The sequence below is a fragment of the Diaphorina citri genome, unplaced genomic scaffold, assembly GCF_000475195.1.
Source record: "Diaphorina citri unplaced genomic scaffold, Diaci psyllid genome assembly version 1.1 scaffold1213, whole genome shotgun sequence".
Lineage (NCBI taxonomy): Eukaryota > Metazoa > Arthropoda > Insecta > Hemiptera > Psyllidae > Diaphorina > Diaphorina citri.
In genome coordinates, this window is record NW_007378642.1 from 16,856 (window position 1) to 39,896 (window position 23,041).

At 38.7% G+C, this 23,041-nt stretch overlaps 1 protein-coding gene across 1 annotated transcript; it reads right to left on the reverse strand.

The window, feature by feature from the left end:
* Positions 1 to 9,859: 9,859 nt before the first annotated feature.
* On the reverse strand, positions 9,860 to 21,978 carry LOC103514737 (the record flags this gene model as incomplete). Its single annotated transcript, XM_008479641.1, has 4 exons — positions 21,964 to 21,978; positions 15,640 to 15,850; positions 10,126 to 10,168; positions 9,860 to 10,071 (listed from the first exon to the last, which is right to left on the reverse strand). Coding segments are annotated over exons 1-4 (481 nt in total), but the record flags the coding sequence as incomplete, so codon positions are not given.
* Positions 21,979 to 23,041: the final 1,063 nt, after the last annotated feature.

The window sequence follows — 23,041 nt, forward strand, 5'->3', positions numbered from 1 at the left end:
CTCTCTCTCTCTCTCTCTCTCTCTCTCTCTCTCTCTCTCTCCCTGTTCCTCTACTTTTGCACACAAACTGACATGAACAATCTCAATCTCATGCAATATCACAATATGTTATTGAACACCAGGCACCAGGGTTTAATACTTCAATCAGTGATTCTCAACCTTTTTCAGGTTTTTTTTTACATAGAACATGGATGCCAAGCTTAGTTATGTAGCTTGGAGGGTAGCGCGTCTGCCTTGTAAGCGTTAGGTCGCGGATTCGATTCTCGTCCGGTGCGAAAAAAAAGACAAAGATCGTTCTCGGGACGGTGTAAATACATACCTGTAACTGAGTGTACCTGTCAGAAAAAAACTCTGGTAACTGTCAAACTGTTTGTATGTATATATGTATTTTTTTTTTTTTTTTTTTTTTTTTTTTTTTTTTTTTTTCATCCATTTATTGGCCTTCCTCGGCGTAGCTTAACATAGGTAACGCTAAAACCGGTCTTAAAATAAGGACTGAAGTGTTATCTAAAACTTTCTCGCTTTGAGTTCATAGGTCGTCGCGACAAATTTCGAGATCAGAGCTCATTTTGTTTCGTCCATGTTTGGACTCATCAGTTGGACATAGTCCAAATAAGGACGAAACACGTGTCTTGGGCTGCTCAGTGATTTGGTCTGGTTTCGTTGTATCTATAAGTCATGTAGTGATTTAAAGGATATATATAAAAAAAATACATATATTATATAGGTACCTACATATTGTTACGATCCTACAGTTCATAAAAAAAACTTTCAATAGGTCTAACTGTTGACTGCGAGAGTAAAGGGACTTTTCAGTCCTATGCTGGCAGTATAAACAAGATAGGTATATTCTATTCTATTCTATTCTATTCTATTCTATTCTATTCTATTCTATTCTATTCTATTCTATTCTATTCTATTCGTTCTTTCAATTAATTCCATTATCTTTGAAAGCAGGCTATTACATCCTTATCCACCTAATGTGTAATAAAGGATGGAACACCATATCCATTTATGAACAATGAACATACCCCTATCCTTAATCTAATGTCTATCTCCCATGAAGGTAATTATGAACGTAGGAGCAGTATCCAATGCCACCGATGATGAAAACAGGTAAAGAAAGAAAAATAAATCCAAGTCCAAAATATTGTCATCCAAGAACGTCTTACCTGAAAGCCATAGGCCTTTACACCAAGATAAAACCCGGAAGGGATCGGCGCGAACGACACGCAAGTGTTAAAGCGCCTTATGAAAAAAAAAAAAAAATACAAGATACAAAGCCAGTTTTTAGTGATTGGTTAAGAAAAAATGGCTCTCAACCCAAAATTTACTTGGAAAATTTGACAAACTGTAACTGATAAGGTTTGCAATAAAGGGGACTAGCTGTAACTGCTAAAGTCTTATCGTCCCGAAAGTGGAGAGAGAGAGAGAGAGAGAGAGAGAAGGACAGGAAATCCCAAACCTCATCACTGTTTGGGATAAATATCCGCCCCGGACGGGAATCGAACTCGCGAGTGCTTACTAGGTAAACCTACCAATCCTTATCTTTGGGTCCCGTTAACTAGACGAAAGTCGTTTAATATCGCGGCAATTTGAACCCCCACCGAACGCGGATATCTACCTACATCTTAAAAGTGAAAAAGGGTTAGGGCGAAAAATTAATTAAGCATAAAAAAAGAGTCAGGAACAGCTATATAAAAGCCATTAAGATGTCAAAAGGGATTGCATATCTTGCGATAATGAAGGGGACGTATTCATTTTAATGGCAAAGTACTCATATTACGCGGGAGTCGGCGTACTGCGTGTAGTATAACTACTTAACTAGTGCAGGCGTGACAAAGTTGTGGCCTCGTGAGGCGGACGGTCGGCCCCGTGTGGCCCGCTACAAGCCGACCGGTCAGTTTCATATCAGTCAGTCCAGTATAAGAACTTGGATCCAACTATTTGGGGTTAGAAGCTAGCACGCCTGCCTTGTAAGCGCTAGGTCGTGGGTTCGATTCACTCCTTAACAGAAGAAGTTCATCCTCGGAAGGCGAACTTTATCTTCAACAGAATACTAGATTAAGATCGTTCTCAGAACGGCTGGCTTTCTCCTATCCTGACCGTTGACCTTCTCCTCGAAGAGTTCTCTTCGATTCCGGGACGATAAGACTTCCGTTGTCCCAGTTCCCTCTATAAAACCTTTTCATAAAAAAGTATGTAGGTACCTGGGCCGCTCTGCAAAAGTGGCCCGTTCTGCAGTTTAAGTTGGGCATCCCTGGTCTAATAGGTCCCTATATTGCTACTCCCTACTTCCTACCTACATGAGAGCAATAAAAAGAAATTGCATGCTATCTACTGACCAAAACATTTAACCTAAACAAAATTACAAATACCTAGATACATAAGGTTAGGTATTACAAATGGAGCAGTTGCAAATGGGTAAAAATTATCAATAAATGGTCGATTCCTATGTAAAAAGTTGGGGAAAATCCAAATGAGGTCAAAACTCCGAAAAAATAACTGTAATAGGTCGAAAATTCAATATTTATTTTCCGTTCTAATGAAAGAGTTCAAAGATTTGTGACGTCAGACTTCAGGCAGTTGTCTTTTTCATCCGCTAGGTAGCGCCAGTATGCAAGCACGCTTGCGGAGGAGCAGAAAGACATGCGCAGAAACGTATGCGCACAAACACATTAATAATAATAATAATAATAATAACTCTTTATTGTAACAAATAATGACAAAATTACAATAGGGCGTGATTATTGCCTAAGGCAATCTCTGCTCTTTATTGTAACAAATAATGACAAAATTACAATAGGGCGTGATTATTGCCTAAGGCAATCTCTGCCATCCAAAAAAGGTCTTCTCTAAATACCAAAAATAGGCATAACCACAAATTTAATCGAACTATAAAAATGATTTTTGACTTCAGATTATGATATTTCTGTGGGGAATTTTTGTATTAAAATCGGGGGAATCGGAACCTCACCTTGTTTCCTCCCAGGAGCCATTGAGGATTTGTTACTCCCCCATCTCAACCAGTCAATAGGGAGTTTGGAGTTTACTTGAAGTAGACTGATGCTTATAAATCAAGCAGGTATTACAGTAAAAAAAAGAACCTTACTATAAAGTTTTGAAACAAAGTCATGCTTCAGAACTTAACTTAACTTCAGAACTAGACGGAACTTGTTACACAAGTTAACAAAGGAATTCTTATTATCCCAAAATCGAAGGGAGAACAACAAGATAGAGAAAACCCAGCCGTTCCAAGAACGAACCTTATCCGTTAAGGATAAATTTCGCCCCGGGAAGGAATCGATGTGTAAAGAATTAGGTTGATTATTATTAAATGATAAACGATAAACCAGGCCGCAGATATGAAGTTTTTGAGAAGCACAGTAGGAAAAACCAGAAGAGACAGGATAAGGAACGAAAATATACCTAAGATCAATGGTCGGGACAGAAAAACTACAACATAGAATAGAAAGATCTAGACTGAAATGGTATGGTCATGTAAAGAGGATGGATGAGTAGGAAAAACCAGTAGAGACAGGATAAGGAACGAAAATATAAGATCAATGGTCGGGACAGAAAAACTACAACATAGAATAGAAAGATCTAGGAGACTAAAGTGGTATGGCCATGTAAAAAGGATGGATGAACAGAGAATTGCCAAGAAAATGTTTGAACTAAAAGTGGATGGTGTGAGACCAAAAGGTAGACCTAGAATGAGATATAGAGATATGATTAGTGCTGATGTAAGAAGAAGAGGAGAAGATCTAGATAGAATTGAAGACGAGAAAAAATACCTGGACAGAGTGTGGTTTAGAGGCCTTGTGAATCGACCCGTTCAATAAATGGAACGATACAGGACAGGATAAACGAGTAAATGAAGGAAAGAACTAGGAACTCTTTTCAGAAGACTACTCAGTGAATGACTCAGATGCTAAAACATGTAACTCACTCTTCAATTCCTCGTACGTAGGTACAACCCTATAGGGAACAGAGTTGCATTCTAATATATGAAATTTAATTCAAACATGGCTAAACCAATGAGATTCCGCTTTGGACGTAAACACTGCATCACAATCTCATTGGTTCAGCCATGTTTGACTGAATTTTACATATTCGAATACAACTCAGTTAGGATCTAACTCATTGAGCGAGTAGTTCAGTGGAAAGAGTCGTTCTTTTTCTTATATCTTTCCATTTCCACACATCTCGAACAACTCTTTTTCCGTGGAAATGGAAATTTCCGACTCTTCCTCTTGCAAAACATTTCCAAAAGAAGGAGGAGGAAAAAGAAAAGAAAGAACGAAAGAAGAAGAAAAAGGAGGAGGAGAGGGAGAAGAAGAAATCATGTAAAAAAGGATATTGAAGAAAATTTGAATGGTACATGAAATTGGAAAACATTTTTCCTTTCCTTTTGCAAAACATTTCCAAAAGGAGGAGAAAAAAAGAAAAGAAAGAACGAAAGAAGAAGAAGAAGAAGGAGAAGAAAAAGGAGGAGGAGGAGGAGGAGAGGGAGAAGAAGAAATCATGTAAAAAAGGATATTGAAGAAAATTTGAATGGTACATGAAATTGGAAAACATTTTTCCTTCTGTGAAAACTCAGAACATGAAAAACTTCTACAGCAGGAATGAGCATTCAAATAGTGGGTGGCCTAACGTCACAATTTTGGCCAAAAGCTGCATTTATTCAGGAAAGCACCAAATTTGGTATGGACCTTCATTGGGTCGAGAATGCTATCGGTTTGATTATGGTTCCATACAAAATTTCAGAATGTTTTACTTCTTAAATAATCATCTAAGAAGTCCATTTTATTCTACGGAGAACTATGCTTTATTAAACAATCAAATCTTGCGCTCTTATTGGGACACCCTTTATGTAGAACCGTTCCGTTCTGGTTTTTCTTTCTTTTCCTTTCCTTCTTCTTCTTCTTTCTTTTCTTATTTTTTTTCTTCTTTTCTTCTCCTCCTTCTTTCTTCTTCTTTGTCCTTCTTCTTCGTTTCTCCTTCTTCTTCCTCTTCATCCTTTTGCTCTTTCTTTTACTTGTTTGTATTCTTCTCCCCATTTCTCTACTTTTTCTCCTCTTTTTTAGTCCGTCCTTCCTTTATTATTACGATAGTAATAAAAAGGTATAAGGGACGGGCTATTGTATTCGCTTCGGTGTCGTCTGTTCTCCTTCTTCTTCCTCTTCAAGTCTTCATCCTTCTGTTACTTGTTTGTATTCTTCTCCCCATTTCTCTACTTTTTCTCCTCTTTTTTAGTCCGTCCTTCTTTTATTATTACGATAGTATTACTATCGTAATAATAAAGGGACAGGCTATTGTATTCGCTTCGGTGTCGTTTGTCTGTCTGTCTGACCCCATAGAAGGACTTATCCAAACCTAGTCGACCTATATATACTTATTAAATTAAAGGTCTTTTTACCAGGAACACGAAAATGGTGGTGCAAATTTTGTCCAGAGAACCATAAAGACCAAAAAAACTAGTTTTTGGGGGATTTTTTTTAACATTTTCTCACACAAATGAGCTCTGATCTTGAAATTTGTCGCGACGACCTATGAACTCAAAGCGAGAAAGCTTTAGATTATTTTAAGACCGGTTTTAGCGTCACCTGATGTGTTAAGCTACGCCGAGCAAGGCCAATAAATGGATGGGTGACTTAAACATTATATAGGGAATAAAGGGAGAACGGGCTCTAGTCTTGATTTTAAATCATTACATGAAAGTAAAATAAAAAAATCAAATCAAGAATGATAATAAACTGAATATTAAACAAATTAGGTAGGTACATAGGTACTGATTTTCTCTAATCACGATCGAATAACTGGCTAAAAAAAAGCTTGTTTCTTTTTCTTCCTCTTTGAACTTGCTTATTAATCTTCATTCTTTTTATTCTTCCTCATCCCTCCATTTCGTCTTCTTATTCTTCTTTCTCCTCTTCCTCCTCCTCCTCCTCTTCCTCTACTTTATCTTACTTCTTAATTTTTCTTCCCAAGAAAAGTTTCACTCATTTAAACACCTGAGTAGAATAGAGAGGAGAAGGCAGAGGAGGAGGAATAGGAGGAGGAAAAGGAGGAGGAGGAGGAGGAGGAGGAGAATTTGAGGAGAAGCAAATTGAACCAAGAACCGCGAGAAATAGAGATACAATAAAAATAGAAAGTAAAAGAAATCGAGGGAAGCATCAAACTTAATTTCTCTCAATTAGAAAACTTCAACTTCCCTTCAGTTATTCGGAGCAGTATCCAATCCCCCCGATTATTACCTATTATTATTTTCTTGCTTTATTTTATGTTTCAAAATTCTCCCAAAGGAGCTCTTCCACCCAACCACAGGTTTTGTCGAGGATCTAATTGCTTATAAATATATTTTCGAAATTAATCTAACCTACCTACATCTATTTTTTTTTTTTTTTTTTTTTTTTTTTTTTTAAAAAAAAAGGTGGGCTAAACTGGATTAAAAGAATAGAAAATTAATTTATTTGTCTTATTTGGCCGCCATCTTGTCCATCTGTAATATAGCTTCTTAAATCGGCAAAATAACCACTTTTTTCAAGTCAGCATAACTGAAAGCATACAATTCAATATATTATTTCAATATATTGGACAATTTTTAAGGATTTCCCTATAGTAGCAGCATATCCCAAAAACGGGATCGACCATTACGGGATTACGGTACATCCTAGAAGAAAAGTGTAAATGTAGAAAATTATAATACAAACAGCTTTCTAATTCATAGTTCATAAATATAAATTACCGGAAACGAGATATTGTAAGAAAACCTCTTTTTTAGCCGCCATTTTGGAAAAATCATTACGGTACGCGATTACGGTACATCCTAGAAGAAAAGTGTAAATGTATAAAATGTAGAAAACAAAAATACAAACAACTTTTTAATTCATTATCCTTCGAAAAAATTTACTGGAAACGCGATATTGTGAGAAAACCTCTTTTTGGCCGCCATATTGGAAAAATCATTACCGTACGGGATTACGGTACATCCTAGAGAAAAAATGTAAATGTTAAAAATGTAGGAAATAGAAATACAAACAACTTCCTTATTCATTATCATTAGAAAAAAATTACCGAAAACGAGATATTCTCAAAAAACCCTTTCTTTAGCCGCCATTTTGAAACGGGATCGACCGTTACGGGATTACAGTACATCCTAGAGAAAAAGTGTAAATGTATGGAATGTAGAAAATAAAAAGACAAACAACTTTCTAATTTATTGTTATTAGAAAATTTTTATCGGAAACGAGATATTCTTAAAAAACCCCTTTTTTTGGCCGCCATTTTGAAAAAAAGGCCGCCATTTTGTTCGTATACATGGTTTTCGGTGTCACCCCTTCCTAAAAGTTTTATATGGTCCAAATAAAGGTCCATGCCAAATTTGGTGCTTTCCTGACGAAATGCAGCTTTTTTGACGTTAGGCCACCGACTACTAAGACGGTAAGAGAGGTTCTACATGCACTTCCCACTCTCTTCAGATTTTGAAATACATTGGGCAAAAAGGAAATCGGAAATGGGCACCTCATCACAAATCGATAACAACTTAAATCAGTCTATCAGTCGTAGTCAGCTTTTTTTCCGCCAACAAGAGAAAGGAAATTCAATTCCACACAATTTATTAAAAAATAAAAAGACGACGGCGAAGGAAAAATATTATATACTTGTATTAAATTTATACAAAGAAAATATTTTTTCTTCTTCGAAAAGGAAATTTAAATCTGCCGAGATTAGAAATCAGAATTCTTCATCTTGGATTCAGGTTGCAAAGGATCTTATTTGAATAACAATGGCGGGCAGCATTTTCTATTGATCAGCATTCAGCAGAAACATCTTGCGGAATTCAGCACATTATGCTGCGCCATCAGCATAGACAGTGTCTGAACTTCCGACCCTATTGTACTGTCTGATATTCTAATAATGCAGCAGTTGCCATTTTCCATGTTCTTTTATAAAAATTCTGTAGGTAGGTAGATATCAGGATGTAGGTAGTTAGCTCTCCTACAGTGGTCCCCAAACTTTTTGTCGAACCCCTTTTTCAGGAACATAGGTACTTTTTGTTGGCGCTCTAGCAAACCAATCTGCCCTAAAAAGAGCCTCTCAAATATCTTTAAAAAAATAAAATTAGAGAACCTTTATAATTTTCAATAGAAACGTAGAAAAAGATATAACATTTTTTGAAAATAAGAAACAGCGAGAAGTTATATGTACTATGAAACTAACGCGAAATTCGACTAAATTATTGCATTTTGCATACACAGAAACATGTACATTTATGTCTGTCTGTTACGGCGCTGTTACTCTGATGAACCTTTTGTTGTCCTCTTTTCACGAAAAAACGGCTTGACCGATTTTGATGAAATTTTTTGTGGTGGTGACATAGGCTATGTAAATTTGTCATAGTCCATCCCGATTCAAAATGGCAGCACCTCAAAGTTATGACTCTTATGCCACGCTGATCCCGTACAAAGGACGGGTCAACATCTAGTATAGTAAATAAGTAGGTACAAATACAAATAATAACTTCCACATTACCTACTTATTTCCAAAGCTAACCTTACCTAGCCCGAGAAGGGCCGAAAAAGCCGGCAGCAAGGTCCAGATGGTCACCCATGGATCCGGATACCAAACACCCCCAACGTTACTCAACTTTAGTGATCCCATTGCTGGGAACTGACGCATTTAACGTGCTATCGCCATTTTTAATGTTTTGAATAGGTAATCAATCATTTTTACGTCTTTTTTAAAATTATTTGTCTTTTTTTTTTAATACTTTTCTTTTGATCTTTTAAAAATCTTGTTCCATTGACATAAACTCATCGCAGGTTGGGAAGCACTGTTTTACCTACAGTTATGTATTTGCCTGAAAGTTTTGTTGAAAAGAAAATAAAGTTCAGAATTCACCAGGTAGTTAGGTACAAGATATAAATACGTAGATACCTCTATCTACCTACCACCTACGTAGGTATCTATGTACCATTGTGTACCTATAGGTATTTACCTGTGCACGGATTTCGTCTAAAAGCTCGGATACCTAATTAAAATCATACATTACATACATACAAGATACATATTAGGTAGGTACATATTACATACAATGGTACATCATATCTGTACAAAGGCGAGATCATTTTCCGGGCGAGAGCTTATTGTACATACATAATATTTAGGTATTTCTATTCCATGTTGTAGGATAAAATAATATTTTTTTTTTTTTGAACAGGTTGAGGAGGAGGAGGAGGAAGAGGAGGAGGAGAAGAGGAGGAGGAAGAGGAAGAGGAGGAGGAAGAGAAGAAGAAGAGGAGGAGGAGGAGGAAGAGGAGAAGAGGAGGAGGAGGAAGAGGAGAAGAGGAGGAGGAGGAAGAGGAAACAAAGAGTTGAAGAGGAAGAGGGAACTGTAGGTTCTGTAGATAACTGCTAAGGTGGTATCGTCCCAAAAACGAAGAGAGAAGAAAGACAGGATAGGAGAAAGCCAGCCCTTCCGAAAATGAACCTTATCGGTTCAGGATGAAATCCGCCCCGGGCGGGAATCGCATCCGTGGCCTAGCGCTTACAAGGCAGACGCTCTACCAACCAAGCTAACTAGGCTTGCATTCCGAAAGAAAAAAACACCCATGGCTCCTTCAGTCCTTACCAACTGCCGAAAGTCTAGTCAGTCTAGTGTAAAAAGGCCTATTTTTAGACAGGAAAATAAGCCGTAGTCAAACAGGGCTGAACCAATGAGATTGTGAGATTTCGCTTTGTGGAGCAAGTGTGGACATGGTGTGAACATCCAAAGCGGAGTCTGATTGGTTCAGACATGTTGACTATAAAAAAAAGTTCACATACCTACCTAATCGAATACGGCTACACTTACCGACTATGTTCAAGTGCACATATCGGCCGATAGGTGGCGTCGTACTGATTTGACACTCGTAGATCCCGTTGTCCTTCTTCTGCGGATACTTGATCCGCAAAGTCCAATCTTCCGTATGCGGAGTGTGGAGTGCCTCAAACCTTTGGTCAGAGGTGTATGTGTACCGACCGCCGTCAGGAGATGAATGTCGCGGGTGTCGAACCCCACGATACCTGGAATAGAAATCCAACGGTAGATTAGGGGTTTTTTTTTTTCTTCCAACTCACTTTGTATGAGTTTGCTCTCCAACACTTTTGTATGTGTTACTGACTTTTGTTGCAATAAAAAACATATTTATTTATATGTTGGACTTAAAAAAAAGTGTTTCATTTAAGAGGGGGTTAACAATTTAGTAGTTAGAGTACCTATTCCATTTTTTTATGTTTGATAGAGGGACTGTAAATGCTAAGGTCTTATCGTCCCGAAATCAAAGAGAGAAGGAAGACAGGATAAGGAAAGTTAAGCGTTCCGAGAAGAAACTTATCCCCTGCAGGATGAAATCCGCGCCGGCGCTAATCGAACCCGCGGCCTAGCGCTTACAAAACAGACGCTCTACCAACCAAGGCTAACTAGGCTGGCCACAGAAAAAATAAAAGTGACATCTCCACGAACAAGATTATTGCATGTTGCATACTTTAAGAATTAACACGGAGTTCATGACAAGATTTAAATCTATCTCTTAAAGGAGCAATAGGCCTGTTCTTTGTGAGTTTCATGATGATTTTTTTGATTCGAATGTGACATTTAAATGATGAGTGTTGCACTTCCCCACCCCCGCCACACATCCCCCCCCCCCCCCCGAACGACAAATGGGAACGGTCCTTGAAGCGGACACTGACACAGACACTAGCGTACCTAAGCAGTTTTTTGATAGAAGCGAAATATTTAACTTCACTGTATCTCTATTGAGGTTTTCAGTTACTTGGATTTTACCCTCCATTCGACAAACAAACAAACAAACAAACAGACAAACATACGAACAAACTACCTAAGTGCAAACTCGGAGGGATAAAAACTTCAAACCCCCTTCGTTCGTCGAATATGGAATTTTTACCATGAGGTAGGTTAGGTAGGAGGTACCTCCATTATGTACATACCTAGGCATACTCGTACGTATACCTACATACGTATACTTAATGACTGACAATTCAAAAACTGTCTCCCTCTTCATCAAAACGCGCTGCCTCATTTTATAAACTCAATGATGTTCACGAGTTCCATGGCCATTATGAAAGTTTTTTTTTTTTTTTTTTTTTTTTGGAACTGTGAAAGAAAAAATTTGGCGTTCCCTTTCAATTCTTTTGGACGAGAATTTTATACTTTTGGTCGAGAACTTTATACTTTTTACATTTTTAGTTATGATTTATTTTGGGAATTTTATACTTTTAAGTAGGTAGATATGTGAGTAAAATTGCTTCTCCCCTCTCATTTTTAGTCCGTCCTTCCTTTATTATTACAATAGTAATAAAAAGGTATAAGGGACGGACTATTGTATTCGCTTCGGTGTCGTCTGTGTGTGGTATTGTCGGTCTGTCTGTCCCCATAGAAGGACTTATCCAAACCTGGTCGACCTATATATCAAATTAAAGGTCTTTTTTACTTTCTTTTTCTTCCTCTTTGCACTTGCTTAATATTAATCTTCATTCTTTATTCTTTCTCATCCCTCCATTTCGTCTTCTTATTCTTCGTTCTCCTCCTCCTCCTCTTCCTCTTCCTCTACTTTATCTTAATTCCTAATTTTTCTTCCCAAGAAAAGTTTCACTCATTTAAACACCTGAGTAGAATAGAGAGGAGGAGGAGGAGGAGGAAGAGGAGGAGGAGAAGGAGGAGGAGAAGGAGGAGGAGAATTTGAGAAGCAAATTGAACCAAGAACCGCGAGAAATAGAGATACAATAAAAATAGAAAGTAAAAGAAATCGAGGGAACCATCAAACTTAATTTCTCTCAATTAGAAAACTTCAACTTCCCTTCAGTTATTCGGAGCAGTATCCAATCCCCCCGATTATTACCTATTATTATTTTCTTGCTTTATTTTATGTTTCAAAATTCTCCCAAAGGAGCTCTTCCACCCAACCACAGGTTTTGTCGAGGATCTAATTGCTTATAAATATATTTTCGAAATTAATCTAACCTACCTACATCTATTTTTTTTTTTTTTTTTTTTTTTTTTTTTTTTTTCACAAAAGGGGTTTCTGATCTTGTTATGGTAACCTGGTTTAAAGCTAGAATCACACGATATGACAGAGGTACATATTATAATCTGGGAACTTTCTATTTTCTTCAAGACTGAATTTCAAGGATTTTTTTTTTCTCTCCTCAAAAGGTTTGACAGAGGGAACTGCAACTGCTAATGTCTTATCGTCCCGAAATCGAAGAGAGGAGAAGGATAGGAGAAAGCCAGCCGTTCCAAGAACAAGCCTTATCTGTTTAGGATAAAATTCTCCCTAGGCGGAAATCGAACCCGCAACATAGCGCTGACAAGGTAGGTGCGAAAAGTGTAGGTACCTAATTTCAAAAAAAGGTCTTCTCTAAATAGCAAAAATAGGTGTAACCATCACAAATTTAATCGAAATAAAAAATTATTTTTGACTTCAGATTATGATATTTCTGTGGGGAATTTTTGTATTAAAATCGGGGGAATTGGAACCTCACCTTGTTTCCTCCCAGGAGCCATTGAGGATTTGTTACTCCCCCATCTCAATCAGTCAATAGGGAGTTTACTTGAAGTAGACTGGTACTTATAAATCAAGCAGGGATTACAGTAAAAGAAAGAACCTTACTATAAAGTTTTGAAACAAAGTCATGCTTCAGAAGTCAGAACTTAACTTCAGAACTAGACGGAACTTCTTGTTACACAAGTTAACAAAGGAATTCTTATTATCCCAAAATCGAAGGGAGAACAACAAGATAGAGAAAACCCAGCCGTTCCAAGAACGAACCTTATCCGTTTAGGATAAATTTCGCCCCGGGAAGGAATCGATGTGTAAAGAATTAGGTTGATTATATTATTAAATGATAAACGAGTAAATGAAGGAAAGAACTAGGAACTCTTTTCAGAAGACTACTCAGTGAATGACTCAGATGCTAAAACATGTAACTCACTCTTCAATTCCTCGTACGTAGGTACATACCTATAGGGAACAGAGTTGTTTTCGATTATATGAAATTTAATTCAATGGCTGAAAAACATGGCTGAACCAATGAGATTCCGCTTTGGGCGTAAACACTGCATCACAATCTCATTGGTTCAGCCATGTTTGACTGAATTTCAAACAGTCGAATACAACTCAGTTAGGATCTAACTCATTGAGCGAGTAGTTCAGTGGAAAGAGTCGTTCTTTTTCTTATATCTTTCCATTTCCACACATCTCGAACAACTCTTTTTCCGTGGAAATGGAAATTTCCGACTCTTCCTCTTGCAAAACATTTCCAAAAGAAGGAGGAGGAAAAAGAAAAGAAAGAACGAAAGAAGAAGAAAAAGGAGGAGGAGAGGGAGAAGAAGAAATCATGTAAAAAAGGATATTGAAGAAAATTTGAATGGTACATGAAATTGGAAAACATTTTTCCTTCTGTGAAAACTCAGAACATGAAAAACTTCTACAGCAGGAATGAGCATTCAAAGGGAAAAATTCTGTAGGTAGGTAGATATCAGGATGTAGGTAGGTGGGTAGTTAGCTCTCCTACAGTGGTCCCCAAACTTTTTGTCGAACCCCTTTTTCAGGAACATAGGTAGGTACTTTTTGTTGGCACTCTAGCAAACCAATCTGCCCTAAAAAGAGCCTCTCTTTCTCTTATATGTATATCTTTCTTTAATAAATAAAATTAGAGAACCTTTTTTGTTTTCAATAGAAACGTAGAAAAAGATATAACATTTTTTGAAAATAAGAAACAGTGAGAAGTTATACTATGGAAATAACACGAAATTCGACTAAATTATTGCATTTTGCATACACAGAAACATGTACATTTATGTCTGTCTGTTACGGCGCTGTTACTCTGATGAACCTTTTGTTGTCCTCTTTTCACGAAAAAACGGCTTGACCGATTTTGATGAAATTTTTTGTGGTGGTGACATAGGCTATGTAAATTTGTCATAGTCCATCCCGATTCAAAATGGCAGCACCAAGTCAGCTCCCATGGCGTAGTAAGTCAGCTCCCATGGCGTAGTGGTCACTGCACTCGCCTTGCACGCGGGAGACTCGGGTTCGATTCCCGGCGGGGTCAAGAAATTTGTATCATGCAAATGATTGATCCCGTGACTGGCTGTTGCGGGGCCCACTCAGCCTCGTGAGGAAAATGAGTAGCTATGACATGTAAATGCGCATAGCGACCGGTGCCAGCATGGTAGGTAAACATTGGTTGTTAGGATTATTGAGATATGTATTGGGAAAAAAATCCTACAATGCTGCAGTGAGCACCAAAGTTGTGACATAATAACACAAAGAAATTGCATTTACATTTTTTACAAAATGGCAGCACCTCAAAGTTATGAGTCTTATGCCACGCTGATCCCGTACAAAGGACGGGTCAACCACTAGTATAGTAAATAAGTATAAGTACAAATACAAATAATAACTTCCAGATTAACCTACCTACTTATTTCCAAAGCTAACCTTACATAGCCCGAGACGGGCCGAAAAAGCCGGCAGCAAGGTCCACATGGTCACCCATGGATCCGGATACCAAACACCCCCAACGTTACTTAACTTTAGTGATCCCATTGGGAACTGATACATTCAAGGTGCTATGCCATTTTAATGTTTTGAATAGGTAAATCAATCATTTTTACGTCTTTTTAAAAATTATTTTTCTTTTCTTTATTACTTTTCTTTTGATCTTTTAAAAATCTTGTTCCCTTGACATAAACTCATCGCAGGTTGGGAAGCACTGTTATGGATACAGTTATGTATTTGGCTGAAAGTTTTGTTGAAAAGAAAATAAAGTTCAGAATTCACCAGGTAGTTAGGTACAAGATATAAATAGATACCTCTATCTAACTACCACCTACGTAGGTATCTATAGACCTAGGTATTTACCTGTGTACGGGTTTCGTCTAAAAGCTCGGATACCTAATTAAAATCATACATTACATACATACAAGATACATATTAGGTAGGTACATATTACATACAATGGTACATCATATCTGTACAAAGGCGAGATCATTTTCCGGGCGAGAGCTTATTGTACATACATAATATTTAGGTATTTCTATTCCATGTTGTAGGATAAAATAATATTTTTTTTTTTTTGAACAGGTTGAGGAGGAGGAGGAGGAAGAGGAGGAGGAGAAGAGGAGGAGGAAGAGGAAGAGGAGGAGGAAGAGAAGAAGAAGAGGAGGAGGAGGAGGAAGAGGAGAAGAGGAGGAGGAGGAAGAGGAGAAGAGGAGGAGGAGGAAGAGGAGAAGAGGAGGAGGAGGAAGAGGAGAAGAGGAGGAGGAGGAAGAGGAGAAGAGGAGGAGGAGGAAGAGGAGAAGAGGAGGAGGAGGAAGAGGAGAAGAGGAGGAGGAGGAAGAGGAGAAGAGGAGGAGGAGGAAGAGGAGAAGAGGAGGAGGAGGAAGAGGAGAAGAGGAGGAGGAGGAAGAGGAGAAGAGGAGGAGGAGGAAGAGGAAACAAAGAGTTGAAGAGGAAGAGGGAACTGTAGGTTCTGTAGATAACTGCTAAGGTGGTATCGTCCCAAAAACGAAGAGAGAAGAAAGACAGAAGTTCACATACCTACCTAATCGAATACGGCTACACTTACCGACTATGTTCAAGTGCACATATCGGCCGATAGGTGGCGTCGTACTGATTTGACACTCGTAGATCCCGTTGTCCTTCTTCTGCGGATACTTGATCCGCAAAGTCCAATCTTCCGTATGCGGAGTGTGGAGTGCCTCAAACCTTTGGTCAGAGGTGTATGTGTATCGTCCCGCCGTCAGGAGATGAATGTCGCGGTGTCGAACCCACGATACCTGGAATAGAAAGCCACGGTAGATTAGGTTTTTTTTTTTCTTCCAACTCACTTTTGTATGAGTATGCAATCTGCTGTTACTGACTTTTGTTGCAATAAAAAACATTTATTTATTTAATATGTTGGCCTTTTTTTTTTTTTTTTTTTTTTTTTCCGACCTGCCGTCAGGAGATGAATGTCGCGGTGTCGAACCCACGATACCTGGAATAGAAATCCACGGTAGATTAGGGGTTTTTTTTTTTTCTTCCAACTCACTTTTGTATGAGTTTGCTCTTCCAACACTTTTGTATGTGTTACTGACTTTTGTTGCAATAAAAAACATTTATTTATTTAATATGTTGGACTTAAAAAAAAGTGTTTCATTTAAAGAGGGGGTTAACAATTAGAGTAATACCTATTCCATTTTTTTATGTTTGATAGAGGGACTGTAACTGCTAAGGTCTTATCGTCCCGAAATCAAAGAGAGAAGGAAGACAGGATAAGAGAAAGTTAGCGTTCCGAGAAAGAAACTTATCCCTGCAGGATAAAATCCGCGCCGGGCGCTAATCGAACCCGCGGCCTAGCGCTTACAAAACAGACGCTCTACCAACCAAGCTAACTAGGCTGGCCACAGAAAAATAAAAGTGACATCTCCACGAAAAGATTATTGCATGTTGCATACTTAAAGAATTACACGGAGTTCATACAAATTTATAATCTAAACTCTCTAAAGGAGTTTTTTTATGTTTGATAGAGACAACTGTAAATGCTAAGGTCTTATCGTCCCGAAATCAAAGAGAGAAGGGAGACAGGACAGGAGAAATTTAGCGTTCCGAGAAAAAAAACTTATCTCTTCAGGATGAAATCCGCCCCGGGCGGTAATCGAACCCGTGGCCTAGCGCTTACAAAACAGACGCTCTACCAACCAAGCTAACTAGGCTGGCCACAGAAAAAGAAAAGTGTCATCTCCACGAAAAGATTATTGCATGTTGCATACTTAAAGAATTACACGGAGTTCATACAAATTTATAATCTAATCTCTCTAAAGGAGCAAAGGCCCGTTTCTACTTGTGAGTTTCATAGGATTTTTTTTTGTTTCGAATGTGACATTTAAATGAGAGTGTTCCCACTTACGCACGACACAATTTTTCCCCCGAACGACAAACGGGAACGCCGGTCCTTAAAGCGGACACTGACACAGACTAGCGTACCTAAGCAGTTTTTTGATAGAATATTTTCAGTTACTCGGATTTTACCCTCCATTCGACAAACAAACAGACAAACAAACAAACAAACAGACAAACATACGAACAAACTACTTAAATGCAAACTCGGAGGGATAAAAACTTCGAACCCCCTTCGGTCGTCGAATATGGAATTTTTACCATGAGGTAGGTTAGGTAGGAGGTACCTCCATTATGTACGTATCTAGTTATGTATGTAGGTATACTCGCACGTATATTTAATGACTGACAATTCAAAAACCGTCTCCCTCTTCATCAAAACGCGCTGCCTCATTTTAAAAACTCAATGATGTTCACGAGTTCCATGGCCATTATGAAAGTTTTTTTTTTTTTTTTTTTTTTTTTGAACTTGGAAAAAAAAAATTTGGGGTTCCCTTTTATTTTTTTTTTTTTTTTTTTATTTATTATTATTTTTTTTTTTTTAAACTGTGAAAGCAATAATTTGGCGTTCCCTTTCAATTCTTTTGGACGAGAATTTTATACTTTTGGTCGAGAATTTTATACTTTTTACATTTTTAGTTAGTTATGATTTTTTTTGGGGAATTTTTTACTCTTAAGTCGGTAGATATGTGAGTAAAATTGCTTCTCCCCTCTCATTTTTAGTCCGTCCTCCCTTTATTATTACAATAGTAATAAAAAGGTATAAGGGACGGACTATTGTATTCGCTTCGGTGTCGTCTGTCGGTCGGTATGTCCCCATAGAAGGACTTATCCAAACCTAGTCGACCTATATATCAAATTAAAGGTCTTTTTACCAGGAACACGAAAGTGGTGGTGCAAATTTTGTACAGAAAACCATAAAGCCAAAAACCAAAAAAACTGGTTTTTGGGGATTTTTATTGGATCAAACAAGTTTTAATTGGAGAAAGCGAAGGAATGAACGGTTTAAACATATGGAGTCTTGCGTTAACACATGTGGATGCTTGACACCGATGGGTATCGCTTCCCAATTATCACACCTGGGTTCATGACTTCATTTGAACTCTGAGGGTATTTTCCTTTCCGAATTTCCTCTCTTCTGGAGCGCATTTTCCCTTCTTGGACGTGATAGGAAATCCAAGATGGCGGATCATCGTTATCGTTTCCGAAAAGAAAATACAACTCAATAGATCAGTTGCGCTTACTTGGGTGATGTTTCGAAGTCATAGAGCAGGAAAAATGAGAACCAACGGAATTTTTCTTTTTCTTCTACGACTTCTAGATCCCGAGATAAATCGATTTAAAAAATACCGGTAAATCGTGAACTTTGACGTCACGGCATACGCTCCCGTAGGCGATGAAGTCACATCAAATGTCCCGAGCAAAGATCCCTCGCAGGCAACGCATTAATGTGTTTGTGCGCATACCTCAGATTTGGATTTTTCCCAACTTTTTACATAGGAATCGACCATTTATTTATAATTTTTACCCATTTGCAACTGCTCCATTCGAGCTAAAACGGTCCAGCCAGCCTACTAAGCTTGGTTAGTAGCGCGTCTGCCTTGTAAGCGCTAGGCTGCAGGTTCGATTCCCGCCCGGGTGGATTTTATCCTGAATGGATAATGTTCGTTTTCGGAACGGGTAACTTTCTCCTATCCTGTCTCCCTTCTCTCTTCGATTTCGGAACGATAAGACCTTAGCAGTTACAGTTTCCTCTATCAAACCACTTGAAAAAATAAAACGGTTCACATGACTCGATAAATTCGATTATGTGACATTCAAGTGACATACGAAATTTCAAGTGACATAAAATTCAAGTGACATACTGATACACAACTGTATCCTAAGCCTCATATTTAATCTTGCAAATCTCAAACATGAGCCTTCACTTATCTCTTTAATCAAATTATATATTTGAAAATAATAATAATCTTATCCTACTATTTAATCTTAAAACTAAATACTACGGGAATCGAACCCGGCACCTTCTTAATCAAAACAAGTATCAGTACCAGTTCACGCGAGAAGCGAGCTGCGCATACGTTTCTGTGCAGTTCTTTCTGCTCCTCCGCTAGCGCGCTTGCATAGTGGCGCTACCTAACGGACGAAAAAAACAACTGCGTGAAGTCTGATGTCACACATATGTGAACTCTTTCATTAGAACGGAAAATGAATATTGAATTTTCGACATTTTACAGTTATTTTTTCGGAGTTTTGACCTCAGATTTGGATTTTTCCCAACTTTTTACACAAGAATCGACCATTTATTTATAAATTTTACCCATTTGCAACTGCTCCATTCGAGCTAAAACGGTCCAGCCAGCCTACTGAGCTTGGTTGGTAGTGGTAGCGCGTCTGCCTTGTAAGCGCTAGGTTGCAGGTTCGATTCCCGCCCGGGTGGATTTTATCCTGAACGGATAATGTTCGTTTTCGGAACGGCTAACTTTCTCCTATCCTGTCTCCCTTCTCTCTTCGATTTCGGGACGATAAGACCTTAGCAGTTACAGTTTCCTCTATCAAACCTCTTGAAAAAATAAAACGGTCCACATGACTCGATAAATTCGTTTATGTGACTTTCAAGTCAGTCATACGAAATTTCTCTTTGTGACTGGCAGCGGGTGTGGTGGGGGGCCATTGTTCAAACTTCAAACTAAGTCCAAAGAGAAATTCCGTATGATGACTATGACTTTTAAAGTCACTTAATAAAATACGACTAAGATCCACCTGACCCGAAAGGTCATCAAATGGCATCCTCTGCCAATAAATCTCCATAAATAATAATTAGAGAATTCATTGTCGTGACAATTACCAGCAAGAACATAGCTTCTCTCTCCCCGGCACCAAATTATATTGGGGAAATGCTGCGGTGAGTGTACATTAATGAATCTAATGGTGGAAGCTAAAGTCAGGGCCGCGGCTGGGCCCCTGAAAAGTGTTTCTTAGGGGAAAGCGAGAGCATTTCCCCTCTTCTGAAGCTCATTTCTCCTCTCTATCTTTTTTTTTTTTGAAAAGGTTTGATAGAGAGAACTGTAACTGCTAGGGTCTTATCGTCCCGAAATTGAAGAAAGAAGGAAGACAGGATAGGAGAAAGCCAGCCGTTCCCAAAACCTAACGAAAAGTTATTGAAGATCACTCGGATCTTCGAGCTTAGTTAGGAATCAGTTTAACTTTATACACAAAAAGCCCAATCTGAGGCCTGGGTGTAAGGATAAACAGTCCTAAAGAATGGGTTAAGCTTCTACAAACAGTCCTAAAGGGTGGATTTTGAGTTTTCAAAAGGGAACTGGTTCCGATTCTCTCTTGGTTTTCGGTGGTGGGCTTACAGGATATACTGGAAGATAAATTGCCAGTCCTTTCGGTCTCCAGTGGGGCGCCAGTTCCAACCGATCTCTGAGAACTCTTCACACACAGGCATCCAGATCTCCGAAGTTTAGGGTAACTGTCTCTCCGGTCCACCTGGTCGTACCTGCCGGGCCAGCTTCGAGTTTTGGATAGCCTTTTTAACACTTACACAGACATTCAAGTTTCCGAAGCCTAGGGTTACTGTCTCTCCGGTCCACCTGGTCGTACCTGCCGGGCCCCTCGACTCTTCAAAGAATCGCGACTCTTCAAAGAATCGCGATTCTTTGAATTTAAGAATCGCGATTCACGATTCTTTTGAAATATTCGACTCTTTGAATCGACTCAGAGAATATTTACCCATCCCTACTAATACACTACACCCATACTATTTCTGGTATTGACCGTATAAGGGTATAACCATTTGGCGCTTTTTAGGGGCCTGCGGTCAAGACCTTTAATAGTCCACAAGAGTAGGGATGGGATATTCGACTCTTCTTGAATATTCGAATACCACGACTCGATTCTTTTCAAATATTCGACTCAAAGAATCGCGATTCTTTTGTAGTGAGAGAGAGACAGCACAGAAGCCAAGTCTAGATCCGCGGTCGTTCTCTTGCTTATTGTTTTATCACTTGTAAATACTCATATCATAACCAATCTCTCAGACCCTAGACTAAGCCAAGTCTAGATCCGCGGTCGTTTACTTACTTACCTTTTATTACCTGTACATATTCTTAGCATAAGTTTAATTGTAACACATTACCTAATCACCCACATGTCAAATCCCATACCGTAACCCTATTCAAGGTCTAGCATATCTACCCTCGCATCAACTTCCTCAATACTCGGAGACTCTCGAGAATCTTTGATCCAAGATTTCCTCACGCTTCTCTCGTTGGCATCTTTCAGTAGCAAAGGTTCAAAGCCAAAGTCGAGACGACATCATATTTCTTCTAATCAAAGGTGGTATCTTGTACTATTATCTTATCGTAAGTAATAACTACAGTTATCATCATCTACCACGGATCCCCCTGTCAAACGGAAAGAGCACCGTAAGCCTCCACTCCGTAGGGTGAGTTCCTTCTAGCTCTTACGCATTCCCACTCTGCCCACGTTCAAATCGTGAGCCCCTTATTGTTTTAAGCCACAGTGAACTTTATAGACCCGATATAATCCACATATCGTCTATCTATCATATCACTACCTATCATCCCCTTATATCAGACTATCAGTCAAACCCCGTGTATCGGACGATACACACAGTACGTAGTAAGTCAAAGGGATAACAGACGTTACTCCCAAGAGTGTACATAGTCACTCTCAAAGTTAGACGGAAGGTCTAACCGGCCGGTGTCAAAAGGCTACACCTATCAACAGGCTCTGGCCTGGCACCGCCACCAGTTTATTTTATAAACATACTTACCTATACGTACTTTACATATCTATCCAAATCAAGCTAGTCCACATCCATATTCATACTACCTACCTAATCTGTTACCCCTCCGTCGGGTTTATAAAATTACACAGCTCTTACCTACAAGGGACGAAAAACAAACGTGAGGTAAACTCCCTCTTACGCTTTTTCCTAATTCACTCCCCTAAACGGAAGGCTTAATAAACCTTTCCTTACGGAAACCAAACTCATCGTTACCTTCGTTCAACGACTACGTCTTCTTTGCAGAACATACCTACATATACTTACTCCAGGAATAATTACCTACCCATCGAACAGTTAATTAGTTAGTCCAAGTCCAAGTCCTAATTAGTTCATACTTTTCTTTCTACGTACCTACCTTTACCAGTACCTACCCCCATATTCAAATCAAACTATAAATAACTCGTGCCTACCGTGTTAGCCAACCCTCGTTAATTCTCGTACTCTAAGTTTAAGTTTATCTCTTTCTTTTATAGTTTTAATTGGAGAAAGCGAAGGAATGAAGGGGTTAAACATATGGATTCTTGCGTTAACACATGGATGCTTGACACCAAAAGGTATCGCTTCCCAATTATCACACCTGGGTTCATGACTTCATTTGAACTCCGAGGGTATTTTCCTTTCCGAATTTCCTCTCTTCTGGAGCGCAATTTCCCTTCTTGGGCGTGATAGGAAATCCAAGATGGCGGGTCATCGTTATCGTTTCCGAAAAGAAAATACAACTCAATAGATCAGTTGCGCTTACTTGGGTGATGTTTCAAAGTCATAGAGCAGGAAAAATGAGAACCACCGGAATTTTTCTTTTTCTTCTACGACTTCTAGATCCCGAGATAAATCGATTTAAAAAATACCGGTAAATCGTGAACTTTGACGTCACGTACGATTATGTGACATACGAAATTTCTCTTTGTGACTGGCAGCGGGTGTGGTAGGGGGCCATTGTTCAAACTTCAAACTAAATCCAAAGAGAAATTCCGTATGATGACTGACTTTTAAAGTCACATAGTAAAATACGACTAAGATCCACCTGACCCGAAAGGTCATCAAATGGCATCCTCTGCCAATATATCTCCATAAATAATAATTAGAGAATTCATTGTCGTGACAAATACCAGCAAGAACATAGCTTCTCTCTCCCCAGCACCAAATTATATTGGGGAAATGCTGCGGTGAGTGTACATTAATGAATGCAATGGTGGAAGCTAAAGTCAGGGCCGCGGCTGGGCCCCTGAAAAGTGTTTCTTAGGGGAAAGCGAGAGCATTTCCCCTCTTC